This window comes from Prunus persica, chromosome G3, assembly GCF_000346465.2.
Source record: "Prunus persica cultivar Lovell chromosome G3, Prunus_persica_NCBIv2, whole genome shotgun sequence".
Taxonomy (NCBI): Eukaryota; Viridiplantae; Streptophyta; class Magnoliopsida; order Rosales; family Rosaceae; genus Prunus; species Prunus persica.
The window spans coordinates 5013016-5039845 of NC_034011.1; the positions used below are offsets into that span (position 1 = coordinate 5013016).

At 38.6% G+C, this 26830-nt stretch overlaps 5 protein-coding genes across 8 annotated transcripts; 2 read left to right on the forward strand and 3 right to left on the reverse strand.

Moving 5' to 3' along the window:
• LOC18784274 (pyridoxal 5'-phosphate synthase-like subunit PDX1.2) lies at positions 5473–6972 on the forward strand. Its single transcript, XM_007215666.2, has one exon. It carries the CDS (start codon positions 5807–5809, stop codon positions 6731–6733), a length of 927 nt encoding a protein of 308 aa, XP_007215728.1. The 5' UTR covers positions 5473–5806; the 3' UTR covers positions 6734–6972.
• LOC18782399 (mitochondrial arginine transporter BAC2) lies at positions 7889–9454 on the reverse strand. The gene is made up of 2 exons (XM_007217336.2): positions 9191–9454; positions 7889–8627 (listed from the first exon to the last, which is right to left on the reverse strand). Exons 1-2 carry the CDS (start codon positions 9452–9454, stop codon positions 7932–7934), a joined length of 960 nt encoding a protein of 319 aa, XP_007217398.2. The 3' UTR covers positions 7889–7931.
• Positions 11390–14828, reverse strand: LOC18784031 (mitochondrial arginine transporter BAC2). Its single transcript, XM_007217714.2, has 2 exons — positions 13663–14828; positions 11390–12305 (listed from the first exon to the last, which is right to left on the reverse strand). The coding sequence occupies exons 1-2, from the start codon at positions 13897–13899 to the stop codon at positions 11595–11597; spliced, it is 948 nt and encodes a 315-aa protein (XP_007217776.1). The 5' UTR covers positions 13900–14828; the 3' UTR covers positions 11390–11594.
• LOC109947779 (phosphatase and actin regulator 4B-like) lies at positions 16425–17932 on the forward strand. Its single transcript, XM_020558724.1, has 2 exons — positions 16425–16834; positions 17443–17932. Exons 1-2 carry the CDS (start codon positions 16568–16570, stop codon positions 17638–17640), a joined length of 465 nt encoding a protein of 154 aa, XP_020414313.1. The 5' UTR covers positions 16425–16567; the 3' UTR covers positions 17641–17932.
• Positions 18779–24966, reverse strand: LOC18783255 (G-type lectin S-receptor-like serine/threonine-protein kinase CES101). Of its 4 annotated transcripts, none has more exons than XM_020559822.1 (10): positions 24191–24966; positions 22828–23919; positions 22327–22622; positions 21989–22199; positions 21640–21880; positions 21399–21549; positions 20077–21192; positions 19871–19926; positions 19160–19201; positions 18779–19068 (listed from the first exon to the last, which is right to left on the reverse strand). In XM_020559822.1, exons 1-7 carry the CDS (start codon positions 24210–24212, stop codon positions 20884–20886), a joined length of 2322 nt encoding a protein of 773 aa, XP_020415411.1. In that variant the 5' UTR covers positions 24213–24966; the 3' UTR covers positions 18779–19068; positions 19160–19201; positions 19871–19926; positions 20077–20883. The 4 variants fall into 4 exon arrangements, with proteins under 4 accessions (XP_020415411.1, XP_020415412.1, XP_020415410.1 ...); XM_020559823.1 differs by having other exon boundaries at positions 22828–23576; positions 23832–24966; XM_020559821.1 differs by having other exon boundaries at positions 21640–21877; positions 22828–24966.

A 26830-nucleotide genomic window follows, 5' to 3' on the forward strand; every position in this document is an offset into this window, starting at 1 on the left:
CGTCAAACGATAACCAAATTCGAATCCAAGCATACCGTCGTGCTCGGCGACCGAAAAATTCCCAAAACACTCATCAATACCTATACTAACGTGATCAAGACAACTAGTGGAGCAACTTTTGTTCTTGGGCCACAGCCAAAAAGTCGTCGGAACTTGCCGGAAATTCAAGCGGAAAACCAGTCAAAACTTTAAATCGTAAATCGAACCTCAAAACTTCAAAATCAATCCTAACCAACTCAACTATCAGATAAGTCACGTTAAAAGGATGAGAAAGCATACCTAGATCGATAAATTTGGTGGCCGAAATCATCAAAAACGACGCCAAAAAATTTCGAAGAAAACTAGAGCTTTCTCAAGCTCTCGTCGGAGCTACGCTGGCTTTTGATTGGAGAAATTGGGTGGGTCAAATAGAGGAGGAGGAGAGGAATATTTTGCAAGTCGTTTCGTCGGAAACGGTAGCCGAACGGAGCCGGAATCAATGCCGGAAGTTCCGACTGTAGCAAGGGAGAGAGAACGGGTCGTGGCGGAGAGAGAGAAGCCGCTAGGTTTTTAAAAAAAATAACGTTGAAATATTTACGATTGTGCCACTGTACTTCCGTTAATTGTAACTTCTTCGTTAAAACTTCGATTTGAGCCAACTATATGTCTACGAACTCGTATCAACGCGCTCTACGCAACGATGCCACTCAATTCTCCAAATTCTTCCCCAAATAAAAAGTCAATTTTTAAACCCATTAAAATATTATTGGGGTAAAATTATCTTTTACTAGAATAATTTAATAATTAAATATTAATTTAGGAACGAGATATCACACGTATGCATGCATAGTATATCTATAATATGTTGTGTGAACAGTGAAATTTATAATTAAAAAATCATAAAAATATTTGTGTAATGAACCCTCTTTTCACAATCACTTGTTAAAAAAACAGGGCTAACATCATTTTACCCCCTCAAAATTTGGGGTCATTCTTGTAATGGGGCACACGGTTTTCATTTTGTCAACTTACGCCCTAATGTTTTAAAATTTGACCAATTTACACGTTCTGTCAATTTGACCACTTGATTTTTTATTAAGTGATGAGGTGGCAAATGTGGGGTCTACTTTTTTAACTTAGGTGTAATAATATATGTAACAAATAATATTAAAAATTTCTTTACATTTTAAGTTTATTTAAAATATTAAAATTAATTATTTAAAACAAAAAAAGAAAAAATCAACATTCTAACCAAACCCCTCAAGTCGTCACCAACCTCACCACCAAACCCTCCCTTCTCTTTCAACCCAGACCACCTCACAACCATTTCCTGCTGTAGGGGCTTTTTTCTTCCGGCAGCTGTAAATGGGCTGGGCTGCCGTAAAGAGTAGATGGATGAAATTATCCCCTGTGTCTGAGTTTGAAGATCAATCCCCAAGAATGCTTCGAAATGACAGAGATGCCTTAGGAAACACCTTGGTTACCTTCACCAATAAAAATAACAACAGTTTACGGGTAGATTTTTAGCTTGGCATGGAAGCAAAATCGACATGAGTTTAGCATCGAAGAGAAAATTATGCGTTCTTGGGGGAAAATGGGAGTGTTAAGGTAAGAAAGGGAAGGTTTGCAAGAAGGTTTGGCTGAGAAAAGAGGGAGAGAAAGAAAAGGGTGTCTTAAGTGTTCTTCCGATAGCTTGACAGAGGTTCTGTCAAATGTGAGAACAGTCTGCCAGAAGAGGGAAAATGGGAGAGAATGAAAAATGGAGCATGAAATTGCTGAGTTTTGCAGGCAAGAGAGGAAGCCTGCTCTCTGGATCTGTCTTGTTTGGTTGGGTAGAATAGGCCTCCTTTTATAGCCGCTGGAAGCTATCTTTTTCCAAAAAACCCTAATGGCTTCCATCCCATTTTGCCAAGTATTTCCCTTCCTTTCTCCCCTCATCACTTCAATCATCTTATTTGGTGAAATCTACTCTGCTCCTTTGCACAAAATCAGGGATTTTAGGAGCTCAAGGTCCCTTTCCCGCAGTTGCCCTAGTGAAGAATTCATATTCCCAGCCATCTCCTTCCTTTCTTTTCTTCATATTTTCATGGCCAGGTCTAATGAGGGAAAAAGAATGGGTATGCATGCTGGTTCAAATGGTGATCTGCGCTCCAATATCCCTTGGTCCTTTGGAAGTTTTTGCTCGAAACTTGTTCCCCCATGTGTTGGAACCTCCCAGCAGCTTTGCATAATAGACCTCTAGACTTCCCTTCGTGGCTCTTGTTCTCCAACCAAATGTTGGGGCCTTGCAACTCTTTATTGTGATTGTATGGGCCAAGTTGATTCACCAAGTAAGTGGGGCTATCCTTATCAAGCGTTGGGCTTTTTGGTTGAGTTAATGGGCTATTTTGGTTGGGCTATTTTTCTCTTTGTGCTCACCCACATGTTTGGGCCTAAGAAATTGGCTTAAGTTCCGAGGCTCCCAAGCAACCCGGGACTTCCATTTCTCGGCCCATCAATGGGCCTACTGTCGATTTATTACATTCATACCACAACTCACTCAAGCAAGCCCCAGGCATTTGAGTGGCTTGGGCCCACTTAAGCTTGTAGCGTGGCGTGGCATATGTGCAAGCGTATATGATGAACTCTTGCGTACCAAATTGGGTTTCTTTCCAAGCTAGGTGTCGTATTGGGCCGGGGATTTATTTGGGCCCAACAGTGGATTTTTTGGGCCTCAACACCTACAAACAGTACAGGCCACCTCGCAACCACCGCATGCAAACAACCCAGACCACCTCACAACCACTATCTGCAAACAACCTACTTTCCCCTTTCCCCAACCCATCGCACCCCAGATCTGAAACCATCCCTGCCCCCAGCCTCCTCCCTCTAAACCCTAATCTCTTGGAACCTAGATCGTTGCTGAAGAAGCCATGCCTCCAAAAGTTCGTCAGCTACGGAAAAACGGACAGCGCCAACCAGACAAAGTTTAGTAGCTACGCCAAAGACGCAAACATAATCGGGTCGGGTTTTACAAGTTACAGAGAGTCCAGGGCCGGCCAAAAAAATTCATTTAAAGAGTACAACCAATCTGCGAACAACCCACATAACAATTTCAAGAGCTATGGCGGTGACGATCAATAGAGGACCCAATAATTTTTATAGGGGTAGGCTAAATTATTTTTTATGGAGGAGATATATTATGAACTCGTAAGATGTCATCGCTTTGAATGTACCAGTCGTTTCCCCACGTATAGAATTAGTGGCTCCATCCTTAATCAAGTTCTCAACAATTGTACGAGATGCATTAACAAGAATCCTAATGAGATCTGAGTTTAATAAATTCCTCAGAAATTGAAGTATCAACATTAGATGCATAAGGTGTGTCCTTGTTATCTTTACTACTTTTTTTGAAGAATGAATAAATAGTTTTTCATCTCTTTGCCGGTCTATTATCATCATGTGACATGATATCCTAATAAGAAATACTAAACACCAAAAATCATATATGCTAATTAATAATTCAAGTTGCAAAAATAAAACATATATCAACAATCTCCAAACGTTTTCACTCAAACCATAAATCATAAAAATTTAACAACAACGATTAAAATTGAATATTGAATATTTATAATTTTTTTTTTTTTAAAAAAAAAACTTACCAAGATTGAAGAACCCACTGAACATGAGTTGGTACAATTTTTTAGAGGAGAGCTATTTCTTCTAGGCTCTCAAGGTTCAAATATGGCGTTTTGGGTGGCTAGAAGAAATTTTTTGATGTTTGCTCTTTGTGGGTGTAGCGCAATATCAGTACGATTAGAATAGCTCAAGTTGGTAGAGCCTTATCATGAGTTTTGCTTCTAATTAAATTTATATTGGTTTGGATTGATGTTTATTATTTCCTATATACTTCAGGAGTGGGCTTATTTTAAATAGAGGACTAAGCTATTATTTACTTTACTTACATTGGGCTATTATTAGTTTATTAAAAATAAAAAAAAACAATGCATGTGCGGGCTATATTAATTTGGTGCAGTGGGCTAATATTTATTTGAGTAGGAATAAGCCTACAATAGTAACACCATGTTCAATATTTTATAAATGTTCCCCTAGGCCGGAGCCCACTCTAGCCTAAGCTTAGGTCCGCCCTTGGTGGCGATTCTTTTGGGGTGGATGGGTTCTCGAATTATCAGAGTGAAGCAAATGTTGGGGGTGACTCGTTTCAGTCTCACGCGAGAAATTCGAATTCCGAGAAGGTGAGTTTCTCGAATTATGGGAAATCGTTCAATCTGGTAAACGATTCGTTTAAAGAGTACAGGACTGGGGCGAAAGGTCGGACCACTGTCGGGTTCAAGTCCTACGGTTTGGGGGTGGGGCTGGCTAATTTGTGTGTGTGTGTGTGTGTGTGTGTGAGAGAGAGAGAGAGAGAGAGAGAGAGAGAGAGAGAGAGAGAGAGGGCGAGTTAAGAAGGTGAAGTTGAAGGGTGGAGATGAGTAGGGGTGGGCGCGGTCCGGTTCGGTCCGGTTCTCACCTCAAACCGGAACCGAAATCGGTATTATTTAACCGGTCCGGTTCGGTCCGGTTTAGGTAAAAAAAATTTCGAAAACCGGCCGGTTCGGTTCTAACCGGTTCCGGTTTTGAACCGGATTATTAATTTTTTATTTTTTTTATTTTTTTTTATAAAAAAATTATAATAAATAACTTATTTTTTTAGCTTAAAAATGAACAAATAATCCAATTCATACATTTAGAAATTTTTTGAAGTTGAACTTGGAAAATTAGTGATTATAAAAGTTAAAAAATGGCATTAGATTTTAAAATTTTGTAAAAATATAAATATAAAATATATGACCGGTCCGGTTCGGTCCGGTCCGGTGCGGAGAGATGTAAAACCAGAACCGGTTCGGTCCGGTTCCGGTCCAGTTTGTTGACTTTTTTGGTCAACCGGTTTTTTTTCCGGTTTTTTTTCACCGGTTCGGTTCGGTGTTCCGGTTTTCCGGTTCCGATGCCCACCCCTAGAGATGAGCATGAGTGTCTGAAGGAGAAATGGGTGTTGGGAACAAATGTAAGGATAGTGGAAGAGGAGAAGGAGGAGGAAGAAGAAGGATGGGGTGGTGGAGATGCTGGGTTTGGAGTTGATTGGTGACTGGTGGGGAGTTTAGTAAGAGTATTGGGTTTTTTTAATTATGTTTTTTTGCCCTTGTTTTAAAAATTTGATTTGAATTAACTTTAAAAATAAATAATTCTTTAATATTATTTGTTACATATATTATTACACTTAAGTTAAGAAAGTGGACTACATGTTTGCCATATCAACACTTAACAAAAGATAAACGGTCAAATTGATGGAACATGTAAATTAGTCAAATTTTAAAATATTAAAATGTAAATTAATAAAATTAAAACAACATGGTCTATTTCAAGAATAACCCGTATCTTGAGGGTTAAAATGATGTTAGCCCAAAAAGCAAGTTATATCATTAGGAGACAAAACATTATTTAATATTCTAGAACCAAACAAGGACGCACACCATGCAAAAAGATGCCTTCAATCTTGGCAAATTTAGAAGGGAACCGAAGTTTCTACATTTTCATAAGCCACCGACCAACTTCAACAACCACCACCAACCCCAGAAAGAAAGAAGCTTCCACCGAAGCTTCAAGAACGACCGAACGACCCATAGACCCCACCTTCTTCCTCAATCCTCATCCTCTTCCAGTTCTCTCTAAATTTACATAATCCCCACCTCCCAAAGCCAAGCCAAAACTCCAACCCATCATTCATAAATCACACCTCTAATCTCTTCTGGCCCTTTTGTTTCGTTCAGGCATTTTCACAAACATCTCAATGGCGGCAGAGGACGGCGCGGTCACAATCTACAGCGGCAGCGCAATCACCGACGCCAAGAAGAACCCATATTCTCTCAAGGTCGGCCTAGGCCAGATGCTCCGAGGCGGCGCCATTTTTGAGGTCACCACCGCCGACCAAGCCAAGCTCGCCGAGGACGCCGGCGCTTGCTCCATCATCGTCTCTGATCCACCCCGCGCCCAAGGCATTTCGCGCATGTCTGACCCAGCTCTCGTCAAGGACATCAAACGCGCAGTGTCGCTCCCCGTCATGGCGCGATCCCGGGTCGGCCATTTCGTCGAGGCCCAGGTCCTCGAAGCCATCGGCGTCGATTACATCGACGAGAGCGAGTATCTGGCGATAGCAGACGAGGACCATTTCATAAACAAGCACAATTTCCAGACCCCTTTCGTCTGCGGAGCCCAAACCCTCGGGGACGCGTTGAGGAGAGTGAGAGAAGGCGCGGCGATCGTAAGAACCCAAGGGGATCTATCTGGGTCTGGAAATGTAGCCATGGCTGTAAAAAACGTGAGATCTGTAATGGGTCAGATAAGGCTGCTCAACAACATGGACGACGACGAAGTCTTCGCGTTTTCGAAGGAAATTCAAGCGCCGTACGACCTCGTTGCGCAGACCAAGCAAATGGGTCGGCTTCCGGTAGTGCAATTCGCCTCCGGCGGCATTGTGACGCCGGCCGACGCGGCGTTGATGATGCAATTGGGGTGCGACGGAGTTTTTGTCGGGTCGAATGTTTTCAACTGTTCGGATCCATACAAGCGGGTGAGGGGCATTGTTGAGGCGGTTAGGAACTACAATGATCCGCATGTGCTGGTGGAGACGAGTTCTGGGTTGTCGGGTCTGATGGCGGGTTTGGATCTCGGTGAGGACAGGATCGAACACTTTGGTCGCGGGCATGGAGGTGTTTGATTAGAAAACATAATCATGTAATGAAGTATAGAGGTTATACTTGGATCTGTCTCTTTGTTGTGACTTTGTTAGCTTAACATGTTGTATTATTGAGGCCAATTTTGTTAAAATGCAGATATGAGAATGGAGAATAATTTGTTGTCCCGCTCTGTGATGATGATTAGGGTTAAATGGTGTACTTATTGGAGATGTTAATGAGAATAAGTTCGTTAATCCAAATGAGTTATATTTTGATTTAATTTCAATTTCAAGTGTTGATGCCTTTTTTTAGGCTTTAAGAAACTGAGTTGTTGAATGAAGCCCAGATGCTGGAAGCTGATGCAGTTCTTGGTGGCATGTTTTACTAATTTACTGTTCTGTTCAGTGAGAATAACAAAATGTTGAACAGTGATATTAACTTATGGATTAATCTGGGAATAGTTCAGAATGTGAGGTCATCAGCAATGGGGCTTGTAGCTCAAATGATTAAGAGTAGGTATCCTGCACTTGAGGTTTTGTGTTCAATTCCCCTCCCCATTTATCGTTTGTGTAAAACAAAACAAAAAAAGAGTATGCAAAGGTTTTTTTGGTGTAGATATGATCCTCACAGCGCAGACCAAGTAGATACTTAGGCTTCCTGTTGCATAATTTACAGCAATCCCAATGGTGAATTAGGGTGTATTGTGGTGGTTGCAGGATAAAAATTTCTCCAACCTGGAGATCCATTTAAGCAAGCTGTTGAGAATCTGGAATTGTTCAGGCTCCTAGCATATTCATTGCAACAGAAAGGTATGGGTGCTGTCAGCTGCTAGCTATGGTAAATGCTGATGCAGGGGACAGTATTGAATGGTTTGAACCTGTAGATTGCTGCAGGTTTAAATCTTTTGTAAATGCAGCTGTCTTTGTCTGTTACTCAGAATATGGGTCTGCATGCTTTTCTAGGTTATCATGGAGGAGGGTGAATTTTCTTTGTCCTATTGTTGTGTATGTGATTGTCTTCACTGCATCTCATGGTATGGAAGAAAAGAAGAAAAGAAAGTAGAACTAGATCTCGGTCAGAATTAGAACAGAATAGAACACTCCATCAGGGAAAAAGGGCATGTTTTACTTTATTTTAAAACTGAATCATCCATCTAATCTTCACTAAATTATCCATCAGATAATTTAGGGCTACAAACTGGCTGCAAGCTAACCCTATTATTTTGCAAAGAAAACTTGTCTAGATTGCACTCACTGCTGGAATGGTTTCATTGCTTTGTAGGAACCTCAGAGCAATCTCATAAGCAGGAAAAATGGCTCCATTCACCAGAAACGCTCTAACAACCGCGGTTCCCAGTCCCCGCCAGAGCACTCGGTATCCTCCCTCTCTGACGCTCTTCTGGAAGCAATCGACTATGCCATTGTAGTTCGGGGATACAGATTGAGCCTGCCATCTGGTTTTCACAACATCCAAGGGATAAACAAACAGCCAACTTGCTACCCCTGCTAGCCCTCCTGCCAGCATCATTGTTCGCATGCTCTCTTTGCCACTCTTTCTGCAGCCCGGGTGAAGCTTCTCTCTCATGTACTCATAAGTCGAGAAGTAGAAACAAAATGAAGGTGCATCCCTCAGAACAGTAATGCCTAGACCACGATATATTCCCCGTAAGCCTTCGGCTTTCATAATGGCTTTGGCAACATCTATAGGGCCTCTGTGGGATTGCAGTTGATGAGATTTTGCGTTTACATATGCTTGAATGTTTTGCAGTTGAAGCCGGATTTTTACGAGTTCTATGGGGCTGAGGATTAGGCTCTGAACAGCACCTGTAGCAAATCCTCCTAGAGCAACAGCTTTGTAAGGAGCAGGGTCTTTAGTGGAAGCAGATGAGTTAAATGCTCGACAGAGAATGGAGTTTATCTGGAAAACCATGGCATTCTGCAATGCACAAAAGGTTTGTTACCAAATTTGCAAACGAAGTTTGAAGTCAGATGATTCATTTATGCTTGGGTCGCAATGCTTATAGTGTTGCTTATAATGCAAGAAAAGCATTTGAGTTTTACTTTCTGACAACAAACAGTTTGACTGTCATAAAATTGGGTCGTTATTGTAAATGTCGCGTATATAGTTTTTTTCTGTATATTTATTTATAGGAAAAAAAGTTCGAACTTGAATCTTCCGGCATTGCAAAGAGCACGAAGAACATTAAAGAATATGATTGAATAAGTTCAATAAATCTATCCCTAGCTAGATAGTGACAAATCTAAAACAGCCACTCTTTTTCAATAAGAACTTTTAATCCCAACTTTGTCTTTACATAAAATCACCAAAAAAACGAACTTTTATTTATTTATTTTTACAAGTAATATTGGGTAGGGGAGGGAGGAATCGAACCTAGGACTTGGATGCAGGCGGACCTCAAAAAGAAACATTAAAAAAACATATTTACTAAAATTTTCTGTAACTTTAACTTTGAGTTAAAAAAAGAAAGAAGAAGAAACCTGGAAAGTGACAGAGGCCAAGGGAGCAGCAATGCCTCTGTAGAGGGCAGTAGGGCCTTCAGCAGAGATGACATTGCGAAGTATGCTGAAAGCAGAACCACTCTTTGAATGCTGCTGCCTCACCCTCAGAGTGTCAAGTGGATAACCAGACAGCACACCAGCAATCCCTCCACACCCTCCTGCCACAAACTCTTTCCCAAACCTTGAAGCAAGGAAATCTTGCCACATATGATCCAGTTTCCCATCTACCATATAACCACTCATCTTTCTTAATCTTGATTAATATCTTAATCACTACTATTAAGAAGAAACTAATTAACCCACCAACTCCTAATCTTCTTCTCTATCTTTTGATCAAAACCCAAGTCTTGTTTTTGCCTTTTATAGACTACCCATCACCACATTCTGGATCGAATCGAATCGTAGGCCGGTCTGGTCCTTCTTGACATATCAAAGCAGAGGAAAAATGTTAGAGTGAATGAAATGGGATGAATTAGAGTATTTGAGAGTTGTTAGAGGTCGAGGCCAAGCTTGTCATCTTCAACCTCTCTGTTTTGTCTTTCTCATTCCTTGCTTCAGAGAATGTGCAGAGAAACTGATCTTTCTCTCTGGGTTATAAGCTGCCACACAGCAGAAACAAAGGGCCAGTGTTTGCTATTTCAAGAAAAGAAACGGGCAACGTTTCTCCTTTTCAGAGGGGCATTGGGTTACTGCCACGTGGCCTATGTCCAGATGTAACAGTTGAGTCTATTTTTAGGTGCTTTGAGTTTGAGCCTAGTGTTTTCCCAAACTTCTTGAGGGGTTGTGATCTACACCGAGTCTAAGTCTATCTTCTTGTGTGAGATAAAAAGGGGGTAAAGATTGCCTTTTTAGATTGGGTTGATAATACTGAGCAAAGTGGCTTAGATTGGGTGTTGTTAAAAAAAGGTACAAAATCCAAGCAATTTTTTTTTTTGGTTGGTTGATGGGGAAAAAAAGAAAGAGAAAAAAAAAATTTTGAAACCTGAAATCTCTGGCTGCCGATAATTTATGGGTTCCCAATAAGCAAACATAGAAAGTTCCAGAGATTTTGGCAAGTGGGTTTTACAAAGTTTTGGCCTTGTATGCAAATTGCCAGTGGCTTGGAGTGGTTTGGAAAAAATTGATGAGTATATACAGTTGAGTAACTTTATCCCTGCCTTGTAAATAGCTAGCAGACATATTTATTCTCTGGATTACACAGCTACTTAAAGAGCATGTTTTGATTTCACACTATATATATGCTTTGAGATTCTTCAATTACCCCTAATTCTCTATCTTTTGCATATATTTTTGGTCCCTAGCTTTTGTTTTTTTTCACTCCCTGAACTGCTACAATAAGCTTTGACTGGAAATTTCGTTGTTAACCAAGTGTGCATACCACTAGCACATAACTAGTTATGTCCAGTAAAAAACATACAGGAAACCGATTCATACATCCACTTTCTTTATCATGTCATGTGATGAGAGCAATAAAAATAGTGGGTGCATGAACTCATGAGTCTATAGTGTTTCAATGTGGAAACTCAAAACATGTTTGCAATGCCTTGCAAAACCAACAAAACTAAATTATGTTACTGCAAACATTATTTGTCGTAGAGAATTGCATGATAAGTTGAAGTGTTCTTGGTAATTGCTTCACTTTTCAAACAACACTTTACATGAAGAATCCTTCTACCTTTCTTACTACTATACCCATAAATATTTGTTTGAAATTGTTATGGTTGGCAAAGAAATTGCAAAATCACCATCTTGCATTTTTGTTACAACAAGTATAAACTAATCTTTGCCTCTCACATTCATCCATAGTTAGTAAAATACGGAATGGTAAAAAAATGAATAAAATACGTACTCGCACGGATATTTTGTTTTATATATAAAAAATCAAAGTATAGCCGTGCGGCTATACGTTTTTTAAATATAAAAAAAACCAGAGTATATAGCGGCGCGGCTATACTATTAAAAAAGGCCCAGCCAGCGGTTATGAGGATATGTGTAAAACAGTAGAGCCGCGCGGCTATACTATTGTTAAAAAAAAAATTACCCTAGTACAGCCGCCCGGCTATACTAGTAAAGCCAGGATGTTCAAAGATTGTTGTTGCTAATAGTTGAAAGTCAGGAAAACCATAACCACAGAATAAAGTCATCTATCTGGTCATTTTTGTTTTACAACTGAATCATAACATATAACATTTGATATTTATATTCTTTGGAGAATAAATAAAAAATCAATCAAGCAATGCAGCAAGAATAATGGTCTATTATCATACAGGATTCTTGCCTATTTTTAATGGCTTCTGTCACTAAATTATCAGTAAGATAAGATAATTTAGGACAAGATCAATGGTTGCAAATAAGCCCCATTGCTTTACAAAAGACACGTTTTCTAGATTGCGCTCTCTGTTTGAATGGTTCCACTTCCATTGCTGATTAGACACCTCAGAGCAACCTCATAAGCAGCAAAAATGGCTCCATTCACCAGAAAAGCTCTAGCAACCGCAGTTCCTAGCCCTCGCCAGAGCACGCCGTAACCATCCTCCTTTACACTCTTCCGGAAGCAATCAACAATGCCGTAATATTTCTGTGGACGGTACGAAGTTTCAGCCTGCAATCTGGTTTTTACAACATCCAAGGGGTAGCAACAAACCCAGCTGGCAACTCCTGCTAGCCCTCCTGCCATCAACATTGTCTGCAAGCTCTCTTGGCCAGTGCTTCTGCAGCCCGGGTGAAGCTTCTCTCTCATATACTCATAAGTCCAGAAGTAGAAGCAATGAGAAGGTGCATCCCTCAGAACAGTGATGGTTAGACCTCTATATATTCCCCTTAAGCCTTCTGCTTTCACTATGCTCTTGGCAACATCTACAGGCCCTTTGTGGGACTGCAGTTTATGGGGTTTCGATTTTGCATGACTTTGATCATTGGTTTGCAGTTGAAGCCGGATTTTTATAAGTTCTACCGGGCTGAGAATTAGGCTCTGTATAGCACCTGTACCAAATCCTCCTAGAGCAACACCTTTGTAAGAAGGAGGGTCTTTGGGGGATAAAGATGAGTCGAATGCTCGAGAGAGGATGGCGTATATCTGGAAAACCATGGCATTCTGCAAGGCACAAAGAATTTGTCAGCAAGGGGGTGAAATGATCCAAACTCTTGCAAAACTGTTGCACATCAATTTGATGATTTATGTTTTGGTTAACAATTGTTATATTGTTACTTATAATGCAAGCAATTGTGCATTTCAGTTTCTACTTTATAACTACAAAGTTGGAGTTGCTACAGATAGAAGAAGCTGAATTTCAAAGCTGTTTACCAGCAATTGAAATGCATCCATTTCAGTCAGTAAAGAACAGTAAGAATTACTGTTCTTTTGTGTGTGTGTGTGAAAATATATTTGAACAAGAACAGTATTAAAATGTAAGTCGATAAGTTCAAGTATTATGTATATATGGTCCCTATATAGATAGTGACACTCCAAAAGAGACGCAAAAAGCAATTCCCATGATTTTAAAAAGAGGTTTCAAATGGTATACTGACATTATAAAAAATGGCAAAACGTACCATCCACCCCACCAACCACTTTCCCACCATCATCCTCACAAAAAGACTAAAACTTTATTGCAAACACTTTAGCAGCAAGTAGGATTTGAGTGACTCATAATTGGAAGAAATCTTAAGAAACAGACATGCTTTCTTTTGTTCAGTACTTCTCTTTTGATAAATTTTTTTACGGGTGAGTTACATTTTTCACAGTTGATGTCTTTCAAAAATATATTGGTACAAACAATCCTTGAAGTTACGAATCTTTGTACTATTGGCTCTTTTGTCAGTCTAATCGTTAAATTAATCTTTGTTTTTTATTTTTATAATGTAACACTCAATTGACACATTTTTCTTACATGAACAATTTGCCTTGCTACGTCAGCGTTTTCATGCTCCAAGGGAAAAGGCAAATAAGTACGCAAAATAGTGGGCCTCACTTGATTTTTATAATAAAATATTATCTTCACTCTCTCACCTATTTTCTATAAAATATAATAATAAAAATAAATAATATAATAATGATTTGTATACAATCTTTCCTATTTCATTTGCCTCTTTCCTTGGAGATGCTTAGCATCGACCATTGCTTGGGTTGGCCATGCTTATCATGAAAGGCTACTTGGGTAAAAGTTTTGGCTGGGAGTGAAAAATGTATGTGGGTGACTAGTGTGAAGAATGGACAGTCATCACTGTTTTCAATACATTTGGGGATATAAAGGTACTATTTCTAAATCCTCCCATTACGGAAAAAAAAAAAAAAAAAAAAAAGATGTTCTAATTGATCTTCCTATGCAGCTAAGGATCAACATAAACATCCGCATAAAAAAAAAATCTCGTGATCAACATAGAGAAACAGAAAGAAAATATTGAAACAAAATTGATGAATTTACAACAAACAGAGTTTAAAGAAGAAGAACCTGAAAAGTGACAGATGCCAAGGGTGCAGCCATGCCTCTGTAGAGGGCAGTAGGGCCTTGGGCAGAGACGACATTGCGTAGGATGCTGAAGGCAGAAGAACCGGAGGGTGAACTCTGTTGCCAGACGCGGAGAGTGTCAAGGGGATAACCAGAGACTACACCAGCCATGCCTCCAATACCTCCAGCCACAAACTCTCTCCCCCAACTGTTTGCAAGAAACTCTGGCCAGAAATCCATTTTCCCATTCACCAAACACCTCGGATTCCACCACCTTATTTTCTTCTGATCAAAACCCAATTCTTGATTTTCCTTGCAAAGCCACCAAACTCCAAATCTAGGCTCAAATTATAGGATCTGTGTCTCTGTGTGTTGTGTGTGTTCGAAGTTCCAAACTTTATAACCTTTGTGTGTGTGGCTTCTCTGCTTTCTCTCAAATTCAGCTGGAAATAACCAATTTAAATACAAAAGTATATTCAATTCTAAAAAGGGTACTTGGATTCCTTTCTGGGTTCTCTGTTTTCTATATGCAGCAGCAGCAACAGCAAAAACAACAAGAGCAAAAAAAAAAAAAAAACTCTTTTTTCTCACTTGCTGCAAAGAATTAATATGCCACAAAAGTGTCTATCTTTTTCTATGCCTGAGGGAAACAGAATCCAAATCCTTATGCTTTCTCAATTTCCTCACCTTCTGGACCAAGAACTTTTCTCTCTTTGCTTTCCACAAGGGAACGAAACAAAAGCCACCGGTTACCAATTTGTGGGGGTGTTGCCTAAGCCTAGCAGAGGAAACGGCCAATGCTTTCTTTTCAAAGAGGCAGTGAGGGGCTGCCACCTGTACGAATGGGTAGTGCACACGTGGCAGCTGAGTCTTGTTTGAGTGCTTTTTTTTTTTTTTTTTTTTTTTTTTTTTGGGTCTGAATTGTTTGAGTGCTTTCAGCCTAGTGTCATTAAGCAACCAACTTCTTCTGTGGGATGGTGATTCACGACCCAATAACCCATTTTCAGTGGTTCGGCTGATGCAGCAAGAAAGAAAATGATGAAACCAGAAAAGAAAAAAAAAAACCTGGCCGCTGGCTGATAATGGGTTCCTATAATAACATGTGAAAAGTTTACAGAGACTGCACAAGTGGGGTGTACGAATGTTTGGCTTTATGTGCCAATTGCCAGAGTGTTTGGTTTTGTAACGAGGAAAGTTTGCAAATTCATACACGTTTGTTTGTCTGTTTGTTAGGCAGAAGAAGGTGACATCACATTCATTTGTTGTTGCCTTTGCATTATGCATAAACAGTCAATCAATCAGTCATGTTGCTTATAATATAATCATATCATCCGGATCAGAAAACGTCACAGATTTATTTTCAATGTTTTGTTGTTTGTGAATCATATGTGATCATATCGGAGTACCATGTAGGAATGATACTAATGATATGTTTAGTTACTTGAATAAATAAATAAAAGCACGCAAAAAGTTTGTAGAGCATTTACTCATGCACTCGAGATCTTAAGTTCGATTCCCTTCTTCATATCATTTGTATCAAAAGAAAAACATACATTAATATGTTAGTAAACAAAGGAATTAGAATAAGTTCGACACATATTTCAGGTAAATAAACATATCATAAAACAAACAAATTCCAGTTCAAGTAATTTAACAGTGATGTTGCAGCTCCTTACAGCTGTTATAAATTGATGCAGAGTTTTTGTAGTTTTTTTTTTTAAAAATCTTGTGTGGAGTTTTTGCAGGGTTTTTATTGTTTTCTATTAGTCATTTAGTAAGGTTTTTTCTTTTTGGGACTGAGGTGGTTCATAAAGTGAACGGTCAATGGACATCAAGTTGTAAAATATGATTTGTAGAACTTTGTAGAACTAACTGTACTGCTCTTAGAGACAATTACAATATCAAATATACGACCTGAAAGGCTGTGCTCAATGGGGCAGGCTTGGATTGGATGAATAACTTGGCCTAAATATGAAAAAAAACTTTCTTGTAACAAGGATAGGCATTATTAATTTTCGGACCTAGTGGTCATTAAATTAGTGGGAAAAAAAAATTTTATTCTTTCTCCTTGAGTGTCTAAAACTTTTATTCTTTTTTCTTTTTTGTTGTGGCTGGTGAGGGTGGGGGTCGTTTTGCTGGGAAGAGGGTGAAGTTGGTGTTGTTTTGCCCATTATAAAGAACTTGAAAATACTATTTTTCTCAGAAAATGTAACAACATGAGCAACGCTACTGATAAAAGTGAAGTTGCGGGACTACATCAACTATTTTGCAAATACAATGATCAAAATGTGAATCAGTTACAAATTAAGGACTATTGCTCCTAAAAACCCTAATAGACAAATAATGTGTGCCTTCCCAATCACGAACATTTCCTCCGGCCAATGATTTTCTACTTATCTTAAAAATTCTTTGAAGAAATGCATAAGTCACGGTATGAGGCCCAAAATTCATAGCCCACAATGTGCTAGAGGCCTATTGACCCCACAACTTGCAAGTCGGGTCATAGGCCATACATTTTGTTCCAAGGCTAACCCAATTCGACTTATCGATCGAAACCAAGCATATGTTACCACACTAGTTAATAAGAAAATGAACCCATTTTAGTAACTCAATTTTCTTTAGTCTTTGATGGTATTGAGCTTGACATGAGAAATTATTGTATGGTACTGAAATATACAGCTGCTTAATTCTTGCGGGATGAGAATGGATGTTTGGTCGCATACTCGTAAATGTATGGAATACTCTCCAACTTAGCCAGCCCATAATTAGAGTTGGGCTTGGATTGATGGTTTGAGTTGGGGCAAGACTTATTAGCCGAATTGCACCCAGTCAGGAGACTCAGAGTCAGGTGATAGAATATTAACCAGTCCTGGTAGGAGGAGCGCAGCGAATCCCAAGTCCCGACCCAATGGCGTTGCGGAGCCTGACGCTGCCTCTGCCTTTCCCCGCCGTAATTCCACCATTACCACCACCTTCTTCTTCTTCTTCGTCGTCGTCATCTTCTTCTTGTTTGTGTAGTTTTAGACCATACCAGTATAAACCCAATCCCGGTTGCTCTATCGCTCTCCGCGCAAAACCCATCAGCTTTCTCAACCGTCGGAGGCAAAGCCATGTCGTTCGGATGGCTCCCGAGGAAGAAAAGTTGACCCGTCGCTCCCCTCTCGATTTTCCCATTGTAAGTTTTTCTCAGACATCTATATCTCTCTCTGGGTAATTTTGTCAAACACGTTCTGTGCTTTGTATGCTTCTATAATTTGTTCTATTGTCTCAGTATTTGCTTATAATGCTCGGAATTTTGCATTTTGAAATCATTTCACACAATCTTGTTGGGCTCAGCAGCACGAGGGTTCCTGTTTATTTGGTAGTTGCTTAAGAAGCTTGCTTGAATTGGATGTCGTAATTATCAGCATTAGTATATGACTCAAAACATAATATTTCTTTGTTTTTTTCTTTTTCTCTTTTGATAAAAACATAATATTTCTAAGTTCATGATACACAAGGTTTCAAGTTGAATTAATGGTGTGGTGTCTTAGGCCAAGGCTTTGAGAGGTTTGTTGCTTCCTCAATACTCAAGTTAATGAGAAATCAACATTCAAATGGTTTTAGAGAAAAGTTGTTTAATTAAGCAAACACTTGTGTACTGGGGTTTAGAATACAAGGTCCAAAGCTGCATCTAACCTGAGTTTATAATTGACCTGGCACTTGGACTGTGCCGTAGATTTTAGATCTTGATTCTTAACTAGGTCCACTCAGTAAGTTTTGCTTATCTTGTGTGCATTGCAGGAATGGGAACGACCTAAGCCCGGGAGGAGACCGGATATATTTCCCCAGTTTAGCCCAATGAAAACACCATTACCGCCTCCACTGCCAGCGGATCCTCCAGAAGAAGATGAAGAAGAGGAAGAAAAGAAAGAGGAGGAGGAAGAAGAAGGAGAAGAAGATCCTGACAAGGAGAACCCAGAAGACCCAGGACAGCAGTAGTTATGCAACGAACCGGAGGAGTTTGTGGAGCATATTTCACTGATGTGCTGCTGCTTTGTGCATTTGAAGCTTCCCAAGTTAGGCTGATATATGTGGATGTGATACTATTTGATAGAACGAAAGATGGATATATAGAGTTGAAGCTGTTGAAACAACTTTCTTAGAATAATACTAAAATGTGCTTGTTGCCTGATTACTTAGATATAATGCTGTTTTGATAAGCAAATCGAAATAATGCTGTTTTGTGCTTTTGCTTTTCTTAAATAAGAGGGCTATAGCCGTTCAATGAGAAGTTGCTGCTTAAAAGTGATTTATGGCTTGTTTGGGAGTGATTCTAGATAGGCTAATAATCACTTTCATAAGAATCATTTTAAAGTGATTTTATGAAGAAGCTTATTCTAATAATCGCTTAAAATCACAATTATGGAAAAGCACGAGAGGTGCTTCTTCCCCATAAATGATTTTGGCCCAAAATTACTTCCAAAACGATGTGCTTCCACTTTAGTTTTAAACATTAATTAGAGCACTTCCACCCTTAACCTTTTGCCATGGCAAAAGGGGGCCTAAGCTCCAAACATAACTTGCACACATTACGTTTTGCCATGACAAAAAGTGGGCCTTATGAAACTGGGCAAATTCAAAGGCAAGACTTGCCTGGCTGTTGCCTGGGCAAGCTAACGTCATGCCAATGTCAACGACCACTTTAAACACCAAAAAAATGGAAAAAAAAGAAGGAAAAAATTCAGAATTTTTTCCCTATAAATACCCAGCCATCACTCCCTATACCAAAATTCATACAAATTCATCTCCTCATATCTCATGTGAATAGTGATTACCCTTGGATTGCCATGACAATGGATGAGAATGCATCAAAAATTGCTAGGACAATCACTATTCATGTGAATAATATCTGCCCTTACTTCTCCTTGTCCTTTGTCATTTCACAATGGGTGGAAGTGCTCTACACAGGATGGATCTGGCTTATTTGCTTAAGGGAGATGTAAAGACCACTCTAAAATTTGGAGCGAGAGGATATTTATTTATTTATAAAATAAAAAATACCAACCTCTCTCGCCTGACACATGAGACAACAAATTCAGAGCAAAGAAAGATAATGCTGCAAAGAAAGCTTAAGAAAGAAAACGCCGGAAGGCTCAAGATAGGCAAACTCCAACTAACTTATTTAGACATAGTCATACTGTTACACACTGAAAGTCACTCATGCGTCTAGCAGCACATTAGAAACTAGACCATCACATAAATTGAAAGACTTCAACACAATAGTGTTTATAATTACAGCCCAAGAAAAATATATTGCACCCCAACTAGGGGGTTCTAATAACCCTCTCATTTCTTCCCACTTTTCTTGAGCCCAGCACCTCCAAAGGATCCCTTCTGTTGTGCCTTGGCTCTAAGCTCCTTCAGTGCCTGTTCATGACAAGAAGGAAAATTTAATCAATAATTTGTCAAAACCCAATAAAGGAACCAGGATATGCTAAGAAACGACAGAAATCCTGACCTTTTCCTCATCTTTTTTCTTCTGAATGTTGGCCAAATCAGACTGCACGCAGCAAATAAAATTCTTAGTGCAAGGGGGCATATAACAAGTAAATTCAAGAGGCTTGCATAAGTATTTGAATAAACATAAAAGAAGAATTTAGCTGGAATGCGATTAGGAAAAATCGCAGTTTGAAGAGCTCCTTCAGTTCTAGATTCAAAGCAAGCAGGATTCAAGATAAAAGTGCAAGAAGTCATGAGATAGCATAGCATGTGGCGTGGCATAATGCCATAAAATTAACCATAAAAGATTGCTTGGGGGCAAATGTAACCCATGCTATTAGCTGAACATTGAACATCTGCTAGTCAAAGAGATTTCCTGGGTAACTAATACTAAAAAGATAATTTCATCTTTTATACGCCTAAAGTAAACAACTACTTGGGTCATCACACAAATTATTGAACTTTTTTTAAAAGTATTAAATCAAGCAGCCTGTTTCTACCTATTATATTGGATGTTTTAGAATTCAATTTCTTTTTCAACCGCTAAGAACATCTTAATATTAAGACCTCCCTATACACCAGATCAACATCAAACCCAGACAATTAAACCCATCTATTCCTACAATTATTTCCTTTTCTCAGTAATTAGTAAGATCCTGAGTACATAACCGACCACCAAAGCTTCCAACTTTAAAATTCGACAATCAATTTAAACAATCATCAGCAATACCTCGTCGTACTCTTTCTTCTCGGACTTGGGTTGCTTCAAAGGCTTCGCCTTTCCACCTAAAAGAAGAACAAAAGTATAATTTCTGAATTCAAGATCCCAAAATTAACAAAATTTTAGGGTTGCTTTTCCTATCTTTTTGATTGACACGAAATAAGAGTCAGAATTGAAAATCGAATCTAATAAAATCTAGGGTTCTTACGACGTACCTTGCTTGGAAGACATGGCTGCGATCTAGGCAAAAGGCTTGGGTCGAATCTGAGAGGAAGGAGGAATTCCCAGGACAACCCTACTGCAATAATACGCACAGCCTTGCTATGACTGGTTTACAAATCATCTTTATATAGTGGATACTTGCACGTGCTTCTCACGTGCATGAGTCAATCCTTTTGGTCATCTACCTCCAATTATTTCTTTTTCTTTTTTTCTTTTTTAAAAAGGTGTACAATTTTGTCAATCGGTTGGCGAAAAAGATAAAATGTGAATAAATTTACCATTATTAGTTTTTCTGCCTTTGTGAAATTGTAGAAACTAAACAAATTATTTAATTCAAGTTTTACCTGTTTTAAAAATTAATTGAGAGTGTCTTTTTTGGGTAATTTCTGCTGCGCAATGGAAAGGTTTAAAATGACTTGTTTTTAGAGTTTTTTGTGGTTGAGAGATTGCTCAGTTGGCAATCACATTTCTTCTCTAAAAACAGGTGACAATACTTTCACAATTCTTTATTTATTATTTCTAAATTAAGAGACAGAAAGAGAGGTAAAAAAGAGGAGATGAAGAAGAATACAAACGCATTCAATCCATCATATTCTAGTTGAATTTACAAGCACATTAAAAAAAATTATTAAAATAAAAAAGATTTCCAACTCTTCATCATGGATTGTTCATTTACACATCCACCATTCATTGTATTTGATCATCAGATAAATGAATTCTTGAAAGAATCATATGTGGCATGTATCTGTCCACCCACCATTGTGCTTGAACACACACGCATATTTACATGGTTACTGCATTTACCTTGCTTCCATCACTGAGATTGTTACATCATTTGTGGAGCAGATTTCAGACTTATTTTCAGCCATCTCTCGCTCTGCCCTAACTGTATTTAGGAAATATGCTGGCTGTTTTGGTGGTGGTAATGGAATGCTTTCATTTGAGAGCATGGAAACAACATCTGGCATTGTTGGCCTGTCTGCTGCATGATCTTGTACACACAAGAGACTCACATGAATGCATCTTAGTACTTCAGTAATGGGGCAAGATTCACCCAACACCGGGTCTACTAGCTCGAATCCTCTATCTTCATTCCAGAGCTGCCATGCCTGAATGAAACAAGAGCATGTAATTCAGCAGTTGCATACAAATGGGAAGGACTTGATGGCTGTATGAAAATTTTCTCCTGACATATAATCGATTATGTTATGTTGCCAAATTGTCAATTTGCACGATTGGTTAAGTGAGATTTTTCTCAGACATCAAGAGAATATCACCTTGTGGACATAAGCCATATTTAGTTATGAGAACTTACATATCCAATGAGGTTGAGTTGATACTTGAAATGATAGTTACTGTTATTTTTCTTCCCACTCACAATCTCTAGCAGTAGGACTCCAAAGCTGAACACATCAGTTTTTATGGACACAATGCCTTTCATGGCGTACTCCGGAGACATATAACCGCTGCAGTAATACAAAAAAGAAACTTAAGCAGTTGAAAAATGCAGACATTGCACAGTACAGACAGGTAAAATTTGTGGATGCAGTACTTACTATGTCCCAACAACTCTATTTGTGTTTTCTTCCATCTCATTCAAACCAAATATTCTAGCCATGCCAAAATCAGATACTTTTGGGTTCAGATCCTTGTCAAGTAAAACGTTGCTGGCCTTTAAATCTCTGTGAATCACTTTTAGTCTTGAATATTTATGAAGATAAATCAGTCCTTGAGCAATCCCCTCTATGACGCTGAAGCGTTTCTTCCAATTTAACACATTCTTTCTCTGATCATCTGCTTCAGGATAAAATGTAATATCAAGTAATTGAATATCAGTGCCCCAGAATTAGGAATAGCAGAAATGTATGTGCAAATCTGCTAGTGATGTGATGGGCAAGGAGCTACCAAAGAGGATGAAATCTAAGCTTTTGTTAGGCATGTACTCATAGATCAATATTTTTTCTTCTCCCTGGATGCAGAATCCTAGAAGCCTCACAAGATTAGTGTGCTGGAGTTTGGCAACAAGGATGGCTTCATTCTTGAATTCCACTAGCCCTTGTCCTGAGCTTCTTGAAAGTCTCTTTATTGCTACTTCTTGCCCATCAAGTAATTTTCCCTGAAATTATGATTCTTTTAGGGTGTACTTGTACCAAGAAAATAAACTTGGAATTTAAACAAAACTCGGGATTTGTAAAATGACATATACTAATGAAACACAACATTTTCTAATGTAAATATTATACCTTATAAACAGGTCCAAAACCACCCTCCCCTAGCTTATTTGCTGCTGAGAAACAGTTTGTAGCAAGAGCTATTGTTTCAAAACTGAACATCTGCAACTCATTATTGCTTGTCTTCCCATCTTTCTGATGTCTTCTCCCTTCACCAAGTTCATGTAATAGGATATTGTATGTCATTCTTTGCGACCGAGAACCTCTTGCTTTGGATTTTTTCCACAGGACATAGCAGCAGGAGCAGAGTAGAGGGAAAAGAGCAGTTCCTCCTACCAAAATGGTTAGCCATATCCACCACAGCCGTACTGCATTGACAAATAGATTTCATTAGTTATGTCAAACTGGCCAGGATTGTTCTTTCCTTATTTGTTCCATTTCTGTTATAAAATCATGTTTGTAAGTAATTAAGATCAGCTCATCTATTTGAAATAAGTACTTTTTACTAAGAAAACTAAAAAATTTCTCATCAAAAGAAGTTTGACTTTAACTCATAAACTGAAAACTAGTTACCTTTTGATTCAAGGATGTGTATTTCTCTCAGGATACCTAGGTTGTCTTGTGTGAACGTTGTCCCTTTGGTCCAAATCTCACAGCCGGTACCATCATCATTTGCAGAAGCATAAGCAATACAGGAACAAAGTTTGAAGCACTCATCCCAACAATCAATGAGAGTGAGATTCTCATTTTCATGGAACTTAATCCCACCACGAGACATGAGACCCATTTTCAACACGAATTTCTCACCGGGGCTCCGGCAGTCGGGAAGCTTCTCCTGAACACACCCATCTTTCAAGGAAGAGTTGGTGGAAGATGTACATGAAACTCCTGTAAAGATGGAATCCATCCCAAAACCCCTGAGTTCACCCTCTGCACTTAGCATGAGCCTTGGGAAAATAGTGGTACCTTTATCAACTGAATAACTGAAGTATGTTTCATTCCCATTTGATATGTAGCTAAAGTTGTACTTATAATAATTGCAAAACTCATACATGAAGCTGAAGCACCCATTGTTCCAAGGCCCACTAGTCCAGTAGATGCTTCCTCTCCACCATATGACCATTTGTTTTAAACCAGTCGGGTCCAAGCCAAGTGTAAATGACCCTATGGCAGGCAAATTATCAGTTCTCCATGAAGTTAGAGTCCAATTGAGGCCAGTTTTTCTGTCAAACCCCAGTTTCATTTTTGGCAAAAGTGTGCCAGTTGGATAATCAAAGCTTTGCCACAACTCCTGTTTTATAGATCCATCAGGGTTCAGTTCACTGAGCACAAAATTGCCACTGTCAAGTAGAGTAGCACTAGTATTTACTGCTTCTTGATGAACTGAATATAGCTCAATAGAATCTCCTATGTTGTATAAAATTTTCAAGTTACCATACTGATCAATTGTGAGAACTCCAGAGTTTTCAAGAATCGGATTGTTACGGTTTGCGATCCACGCTGCCTTTTCATTGTTTCTGTTGTACCATATTCCTAAGTAAGAAGTATTTGAATTTCCAGGTTTGAAGAATCCTAACCTGAAAATCCCAGAAGCTGAAAACAGCTGCATCCCATCCTTGAGCTGTTGGCCTTGTGCTAAAGTATCAGTTTGAGAGTCAGAGGGCCCTATGAAGATTATGCAGCAGCAACACAGAATACAAAGAAGTATGAGATTTCTTTCCATGAACCTACAAGTACAAGCCTTGGCTTTGTTAAGCCAATAAGTCTTGCCTTGAGGATACAAAAGTTAAAGTCAAAACAACTCTCTCCCAAAAAAAAAAAAAAAAGTCAAAGAAACTTTTAAATTGCAGCCTCATAAATTGACTTTAAAGGGAATAAAAAATTTTAAGAATGTTGTAATGTCAAAGATGGATCCCAAAATGGTAGACCTCACTACCTAATTGATTGAAGAACATCATAATGAAAGTATTGTGGAAGTGGAATCCATGTCATTGCATATTCACAGGAAGCCAACAGACTTTGCATATAAGCGGGCTTACTCCTTTGTTGTAATAGACAGAGAAAACATTCAATGAAAAGATCAGGCTTCTATGCCTTTTCTCCATCTCAATTCTCTCCATAATCTCTTTAGTTTACAACACGTTATCAGCACGAATTCGCTTTCAAATATACCAACTGAAATCTCTGATGAAACCCAGATTCTTTCCCCTACCTTCCTCCCTCTCTTGCCATTTCTTCAGCTTTCCTTGTATGTCTCCGTGTTAGAGAGACAGAGGAAGATAATAGAAAATTGTCAAGCAATTGATGCAGCAATTTTGGTTATCAACATCCAAGTGGGAAAGAAAGAAAAAAAATTTGGTCTGTGAGTACAAGTGAGATCACGAAGACCAATCCTAGCCACTATGTTGATCTGCTCATCTCCACCACCTTGTGCCCCTCCAATCCTAACAAAAATAGTGATAAAATAATAAAACCCCTCTACGCCATGTAAATATCCTGGGAGGCAGGTGGCCTTCCATGTAAATGAAGGTTCAACAAATTTTGGCTATCACTTCTGGTAGAGTTTGAGGATGGAGATGGCGACGTTGGATCAATGCATATAAAACCAGTCAACTAATGCTCTTGTTCTTGGCCAAGTTTACAAGCTCAACACCACTCAAGAGGTGATGAAGGGTTTATGGGCAAAGAAGCAAGCAAAGGTGAAGAGAAGCAACTCAAACCAGGTGGAAGCAGAGCAGCCACAGAAGAAGGAAGAGAAGTGTTCTGCATTTTGGTATTGATAGAACCCACCGAAAGAATAGAGAACCCACTGAAAAAAAATAATAATAAGTCATCTGCTTCCTTATCTTTCAATTACTTTAGTATTATCCTACACTATTTAACTTGTTCTGCAGGTGGAAAGGCAGTAGCAAGCTTGATATCCATCACTTTTTGCATATTTTATATAATATGCTATATAGCTAGTATATTAGTATAATAAGATTATATTATTTCATCATGGTTTTTATTTTCATATTTATTTTATTTACTGTATGGTGTAGGTTTATTACCCATATAACAGTATCTATTTAAAAGGGTGGTGCGGGTTTATCGTCCACGCCTTTACTTTTATTTAAATGTATGGGGCAGAATTAGTGCCCATACAAGCACGTTTACTTTATCGCAAATTTACTTTTACTTAAAGTATGATGTGGAATTAACCCTCATACTTTATGAATTTACTTTACCGCACATTTAATTTTATTTAAGGTATGGTGCGGGATTAACGTCCATACAGCAAGCAATTTAATTTATGAATTTACTTTACCGCACATTTAATTTTATTTAAGGTATGGTGCGGGATTAACGTCCATACAGCAAGTAATTTAATTTATGAATTTATTTTACCGCACATTTACATTTATTTAAAGTATGGTGCGGGTTTATCGTCCATACCAGTAATTTATTTACAAGCAATTTATTTTATGGATTAATTGTGTTGTATGATGAGTTTTCTTATAGTATGCAGATCAGGACCAGAAGTTCCTTGATCCTCATCATACAATTACATCAGGACTTGAAGATCCTTGATGATGATATTAATATGAGAGCTGGCAGTCTCTCCGGTACTATATTTGTAAACATGTGATTTGACTTGACGGTCCATGATCCCTGACATGTAAATAAGGACCTGGGGTTCCTTAATGATGTAACAGTACCGTATTGGTTCATAGTGCCGTACACATGAATAATAACTGTACTGGCAAATGTACTGTACACATGAATAGATACGTATTCATGACTTGATGAATAGTACCGGATACATGAATAGTAACGTATACATAAATATTAACCATTTTGGGTAAACCGTCACTATACAAAAGGGAACCTGCAGTTCCTTAAACTCATGGATGAGCAATTAAATGAGATGCCAGAAGTTTCTCAAAATATGGACAATTATGTAAGGGCTTGAAGTCCAGAAATATGTACAGAAAATTGTAAAAATGTCCATACCATGAGAATATGTGATTTTAGCCCGAAGTTCAAAATCTAAGGGGATTGAATGTCCATACCATGAGAATATGTGATTTTGGCCTGAAGTTCAAAATCTAACAATGTTGAGAACCTAAAGTTCCAAAAGTTAAATGGACAACCCTTGAGGTATTATTGCAAATTGTGGTACACCACATATTTCTTTGGCATAAGAAAATGATGAATTTAATAAAGTTCGATTATGTTATAATCGACACCTCAAGGAAGAAATATATTTTGTGAATTCCGGTTGTTAAGAATACACCGTGAAATGGATAATATCAATATAAACCTCAAATGATAAATTGAGGCTCCCCACATATTTTGTTATATCTGGGCCGGAAGCCCATGAACCCAAATATATGAGAGATCCCAAACTTGAGGTTGTGGGTATATAGTAGTTAATGCTCTTCACTACTATATTGCGATATTATCATGGCTTTTACTCAATTCATATTTCATGTCCATTTGAAAGGGCGAATAAATTCTGAGTTTGTGTTTAGCCCAGGCCAAAAGTTCCGGGCTCCCATGCGTTGAAATATGAAATTTGGGAGAGTCGATATGG